General features: G+C 43.8%; 1 protein-coding gene across 1 annotated transcript; it reads left to right on the top strand.

Moving 5' to 3' along the window:
• The first annotated feature begins 2,608 nt into the window (after positions 1 to 2,608).
• Positions 2,609 to 5,533, top strand: LOC110204622 (fatty acid-binding protein, liver-like). The gene is made up of 4 exons (XM_020980760.2): positions 2,609 to 2,724; positions 3,132 to 3,304; positions 4,622 to 4,714; positions 5,415 to 5,533. The coding sequence occupies exons 1-4, from the start codon at positions 2,658 to 2,660 to the stop codon at positions 5,463 to 5,465; spliced, it is 384 nt and encodes a 127-aa protein (XP_020836419.1). The 5' UTR covers positions 2,609 to 2,657; the 3' UTR covers positions 5,466 to 5,533.
• The last annotated feature ends 630 nt before the right edge of the window (positions 5,534 to 6,163 follow it).

Genomic DNA, 6,163 nt, shown 5'->3' with positions numbered 1-6,163 from the left:
ATATTAAAGACCAACTTCATGCTAGTCAGAATGGTTCTCTCATTTCTGGTGTGAACCTGAAATGCCTGATTGAAGAGTGTGTTTGCATTTTATCCTGCAGACCACGGGGAGCCACTGAAGAGAGTTCAGAAGTGACGTGGTCGTGCCTTGGTCACAGAAAGATTATTTTGACAGCTAGGTAAGGAATAGATTCAAGAAGAGAGAGCCTTCTTGGAAGAAGAGAGACCACTTAGGAGGCTACTCGGAGAAGTGATACGGACCTGAGAGTTTGGGTGGAAAAAGAGGGGAGTGATTCGAGAGATGCTGTGGAGTTGAAATCGACAGGACTTGGGGATGAATTGGATATCGGGGCTGGAAAGGATGGAGGGAAGAAGAATCTGAGATTCTGAATCAGGTTGGCTGATTGTCCTCAAAAGAAGAAAGGAAGTTTGGAGGAAGGGCAAATTTAGGTGGAAAAGAGGGATTCTGTTTTGGAGGCACTGAATTGGATGCAGCCTGTGGCAGTGGACTGCAGGGTACGGAACATCGATATGGATTTGAGCTCAACTCCCACATCAGATACTTACTAGCTCGATGAATCTGGGCAAGTCACTCTATACTAAAGAAAGTAGCTAGCATTTAGATAGCATTTTAATGTTTGCAAAGCACTTTATGTCATCTCATTTGGCCTCCTAATAACTCTGTGAGGTAGGTACTATGATTATTGTCCCCATTTTGCAGATCAGGAATCTGAGGCTTAGAGAAAGTAAGTAACTTGTCTAGGATTACACAGCTAGTTAATGTCAGGGGCAGTATTTGAACTCAGTCTTCCTGACTCCAAGTCCAGCAATCCATCCACTGTGTCACCTAACTGTATACTTAATCACTCTGGACCTCAATTTCCTCATGCATTAAAGGAAAGAGTGGATATAATGCTCCCTAAAGTCTCTTCAAACCCTAAACATGTCATTCTATGTGCCACAAGGTCACTGAGATAGAAGTATCCAAAGGGCAGTTGGAGATGTCAGATAAGAATTCAGGAGAGAATTTAGTATTGTTACAAGTATAGACTTGAATATCACAGTAAAGAGAAGGGTATTACACACATAACTGATTGGGATCACTGTGACAGAGTGGAGAGAAACAAGGCAAGAAGAAAAGGACCTTGGGGGGAAACCAGCACTTAGGGATTGGAAGATGATTGATGAGTCAGGAAAGGACACTGAGAAGGAGGGAGCAGAAAGACAGAAGAACCAGGATAAGAACATTGTGGAAGCCAAATAGAGGGGAAAGTCTTCATTGGGAGGGTCTGGATAGCAGGGTCAGAAGGCCAAGAGAACAAAGAAATGTGAGGACTAACACAGGACCATGAGATGGTGTCCAGAGCATGTAGCTGTATGTAGCATCTCACTCTTGACTTAGCCCTGAAATGACAAATTACATTTATTCCTGCATCCCTCTAGTCCATCTCCCTGTCTCTGTTTTGGTCTGCCATAAGACAAGCAAGGGCAGCTTTAAGAATAAAGAGGAACCTTTCATCAGTGATGAAACACACCTCAGGCAATCAGGGGACTGACTCTTATGGTGGTATCTGGGTTTTCTACCTGTGACTCCTTCTATTTTACTTTCTGTGCTGGCCAGTGTCTATAAGCCAGTGAGGTTGTGGCCCCTTCACCACTGTCCCTGGTCCTGGTCCAGATTGGCAACATTGCTCCCTCTCTGTAAAATAAAGTGGAGAAGGAAAACACAAACCATTCCAGTAACTTTGCCGAGAAAACCCTGAACTGGGGTCACAAAGAATTGCACACAACTGAAAATGACCGAACAATAAAAAGTTCAGTTTAGGGGTCAATGTAAAATCTGAGAAAATGAAAGTGAAAATCCTAAACTATAAGAGAATAACTCGGGTTGAATTCCATTTAGCAAATATTTATTAAATGTCTGCTGTGTGATACATACTGAGGACACAGAGATAAAAATGAATACTCCATCCTCCTATACACATACACACACATACACATCAGAGCACATGTACTTACACACACACACAGTAAAACATAAGCTTCTTGTAGTGAGCTCTGGCTTCAAATTCAGTACCCTGTTTTATGCGAAGTCCTGCAGGTGAGAAATGACAAGATGAGCCTGAGAAATCCCTCGATATCCACCCCAGCTCAGTGTTATACACACTGTGTGACCTTGACAAACTTTGGTTTCCTCATCTGTAAAACTGAAGCAACTATGATTTGATCATCTACCCTACAGGATAATTGTAAGAAACAAATGAGCTAATGCATAAGAAAACACGATGTAATAAAAAACAAAAAAGTGCCACATTGATATTTCTTCTTGTTGCCACAAATGGAAAAGACTTCATTATTTCCCCTTCCTTATGCCAGTGGGCACTGTCCTCCCCTCCCAGCCCCAGACACTCTGGACAGTTGGATAGATGACCTCCTGCTCCTGTAGCAAGTGACCAGGTACTCCAGTTAACTCCCCCTATGCCTACCTTATTCTTTTTCCCTGAACATTGCTCCCAAAGAGTTAATGATTGAGCAGAATCCAACCGATAACCTCTGACCAATCTTTGAAGGGAACGAGCCCCCTATAAAACCAGCCCCTCAGGGCCATGCCAGGCGCCTTCTCTCCAAGCCAGTGTTTTGAGAGAACATCCTTCCACCATGAACTTCTCAGGAAAGTACCAGCTCCAGTCCCAAGAGAATTTTGAAGCCTTCTTGAAGGCTGCTGGTAAGTGCTTAGGAAAACAGCCTTTGGGCATCAAATGTTGGGATCAAAGGGACAGGGGCATTATACTTGTGGTTGCCAGAAGGGATGAACTTAAAATACTAACAGGGAATCTGCAGCAAGTGAAATAATCCAACTAGTGAGGCTCTGGGCAGGCATTCGGGAGCCTGGGTTGGGTCTCAGGGTGAAGAACAACAGAATGAGGAGTCAGATCTGAATGTGAGCCTTGGCTCTGCTCTTAATCATTCGGTGACATGGATTGCATCATCTCACTGCTCTCAATGTTGGCTTCCTCATCTGGAAAATGGGGATAATAATACTCCCTACCTCCCAGGGCTGTCAGGAGACCCAAATGAGATCCTTTGGCTCTTAGATGCCTTCTAGGTCTGAATGTCTGTTGTATGAACTAGGTCTACCTGATGACATCATACAGAAGAGAAAGGATACCAGGGGAATGATCGAAATTGTACAAAATGGAAATCACTTCAAGTTCATCGTTAACAACGATAACCAAATCCAGGTGAACGAATTCACCCTGGGGGAGGAGTGTGAGCTGACCACTCCCACTGGAGGAAAGGTCAAGGTAAGAATATAAGTTAATTCAATTTAGGGGCATGTTATTCATTAAGGTGCCGCGTATTAGCCTCTGGGCTAAGCCCTGGAGGAGATGCAAAATTAGCTAAAACTTGGTCCATAACCCCCTGGAGTAAGCTAGCAGCCTGCTAGGGAGATAAGACACAAACATATCTCTGTTGGCCAACGTGTTGCAAGATAGGTAGATTAGATGAAAAGCAGTCTGGTGGAATATGGTATAGAGGACCAGCCAGGAAGCAGTGCCTCCAGCCCATGCTGGCTGTGTTCAGTAGCTGACTTGTCTCCTTCATAACCCAGCCCCCTCCTACATTTTCAGTCTTCTCACACCTTACTCCCTGATACATACTCTGCCATCCAGTGACCCTGGCTTCCCAGCTGTTCATGAAACGAGACCCTCCATCTCTCAGCTCCAGCATTCTCCCTGTCTATCCCCCATGTCTGGAATGCTCTCACTCCTCCGCTCAGACTGCTGACTCTGCTGGCTTCCTTAAAGTCCCAACTGTAATCTCCCCCCACTCTTCTACAAGAAACCTTCCCCAACAGCGCGATTTTCACATCTAGCCAATAACCCACAGATGCTCAGCTTCCTTAAAACTGTAATATGGCGAATCTTCAATCAACCTTGTCTTTGGCTGAAAAAACAGACAACTTTCCCCAACCGCTTAGTTCTAGGGCCTTCCCTCTGTTAATTATTTCTCACTTATCCAGTCTATGACTTGTTTGTACCTGTTTGCTTATTGTTTCCCCGGTTAGATTGTAAGCTCCTTGAGGGCAGGGACTGTCTTCAGTACTTAGTACAATGTGACACATCTTAGACGGTTAATAAATATTTATTGACTGACTCACAGACAGCAAAAGGAAGAGAAGAGAAAAGGGGAGAGGAGGAAAAGTAAGGAAAGGGCTAAGAGAACTAGAAAACAATCCAGCCAGTGAAGTATAGAAACAAGAAGTTCTGCAGGGAATCTGGCTTGGGCACTTACTCGGGGTGTGCTGGAGCCAGCTCAAACCGGCAGGAGATCGCCAGCCCATTGTTAAATTTTAAGTGTGAGCATTTACCCCTCAGAAAATAGTAAACACTACAAATCAAGGACTGATTTATTGTTTTATTGATTGCCTACTTTAAAGTGATGGAGAAAGTGTTAACACTGCAAATAATACTCAAATGTTAATACTACAGATTATAATGGAAATTTGTGTGTACATTTTTTCCCTCCAGAAAACCAGTTGTTGCACATTTACCAGTGCATCCCTGGCTCACCCCCAGTCCCTAGGGCTTGCCAGAGCTAACTCTTCTGTCTCCCTACAGGGTGTAGTGAATCTAGAAGGAGGTAACAAGCTGGTAACAATTTTGAAAGCAATGAAGTCTGTCACTGAACTGAATGGAGATATACTCACCACTGTAAGTGATCAGGTGTTTCTCTTCCTGCTTGGTTGTGGGGGATGGATCCAAAAAGCATTTGGAGAACATATACTAGGTGTCAAGTACTGGGGCTGCCAATAGAATAAGGGAGGCAGTGCCTGCTCTCAAAGAGGAGGGAAGAGGGGATGAGGGAAAGACAGGTGAGGGGATGGAGGACAGTAGAGAAGAGGGAGAAAAGAGGGGAGGAGAGAAAAACATGGAGGACAGCAGGGATGGAGGAGGGAAAGGGGAGGAGGTATTGCCCAACACCCTGAGTAAAGAAGCATGTAACCTTTATGGCAGACTCCCAGGGAGTTGGGTGGGTGACCCCTAATGCTCCTTTCAGCTAAAAATCCATGATCCTATCATCCCTTCACCCCCAGTCACCTAATCCTCTACCCCATTCCTGCTAATCCCCCTTCAGGCATTAAACCCTTTTCCAGCTGGCATCTCTGTCATCCTTACACTGTGAACCTTGCTGGGATATTTATATTTTTAAATGGGGCCCTCGAAGACCCCAAAGACAGCCCTCCCCAGGGTTCCCTCAGGAGGCATGGACAATCCAAACAAAAACCCAGAAAGATTGCCAAACCTATCTCTAGTATATCTAACATACAAGAGTCATTGATGGGTATCACATGCTGATATACTGCAAGACATTCCAGGAAAGATTAACACTGGATTTCTTCTTGGCTTTCAGACCTTTACCTTGGGTGATGTTGTCTGCAAGAGAATCAGTAAGAGAATTTAGACATGTCTGCTTTCCATTTATTTTTACTGTGTGAAATTGGTACAATAAAATGTGGCTTGTTAAAAAAATCTGTCTTTTGAATGACTTTACAAGCATATGTTTATTCAAGGTTTTAGTGATGCCTTTTATTCTTACATCACAACCATTTCTGAATTCACTGCACCTGCCCTCCCACCCCCAATGAGCCTCACCTTACAACAAAGAAAAGCAGGCAAGCAAAACCAAACAACAAAGTGACTCCATTTGCTAGTATATACACCCTTCTGCACCCATTGTTACCCACCTCTCCAAGGAATGGAGGGAGCCAGAAAAAGTGAATAGTTTGAAAGATTATTGCAGATTATCATTCACCTAGAAAGAAATGGTGCTCACTTTGGCCTTGATGGAATAAGTTGTTACCTTGTAGGGTGATTTTAGGGGGGCTTGTGACTCATGTCCCCCCATTCCTCACCAACACCCCCACAAGCACCATTATTTCTATTTCCCTAATTCTGTACCTAAAATGCCTAGGTAAGAAACATACCTTTAGATCAAAGTATTTTGAGTCCAAAAGCTCTTGGTTACAATGTGTGTATGTGTGTGTGTAGGTGTGTGTGTATGTGTTTTAAATGAGAAGGGTATTTTTTAGACCAGCTATGTAGAATAGGACCTTGAAGACACCAGCTGAAGGACCCATTTTTCTAGTAAACAATGAGGAA

Source organism: Phascolarctos cinereus, unplaced genomic scaffold (genome assembly GCF_003287225.1).
Source record: "Phascolarctos cinereus isolate Bilbo 61053 unplaced genomic scaffold, phaCin_HiC Scaffold_718;HRSCAF=1358, whole genome shotgun sequence".
In the NCBI taxonomy this organism is placed as follows: Eukaryota; Metazoa; Chordata; class Mammalia; order Diprotodontia; family Phascolarctidae; genus Phascolarctos; species Phascolarctos cinereus.
This window is presented reverse-complemented; position numbering and strand designations above follow the sequence as displayed.

Coding starts and splice junctions, on each gene's coding strand:
- LOC110204622 (XM_020980760.2), top strand. CDS start 2,658: ATGAACTTCTCAGGAAAGTACCAGCTCCAGTCCCAAGAGAATTTTGAA. Junction 2,725..3,131: donor AGCCTTCTTGAAGGCTGCTG/GTAAGTGCTTAG, acceptor TGTATGAACTAG/GTCTACCTGATGACATCATA. Junction 4,715..5,414: donor ATGGAGATATACTCACCACT/GTAAGTGATCAG, acceptor CTTGGCTTTCAG/ACCTTTACCTTGGGTGATGT.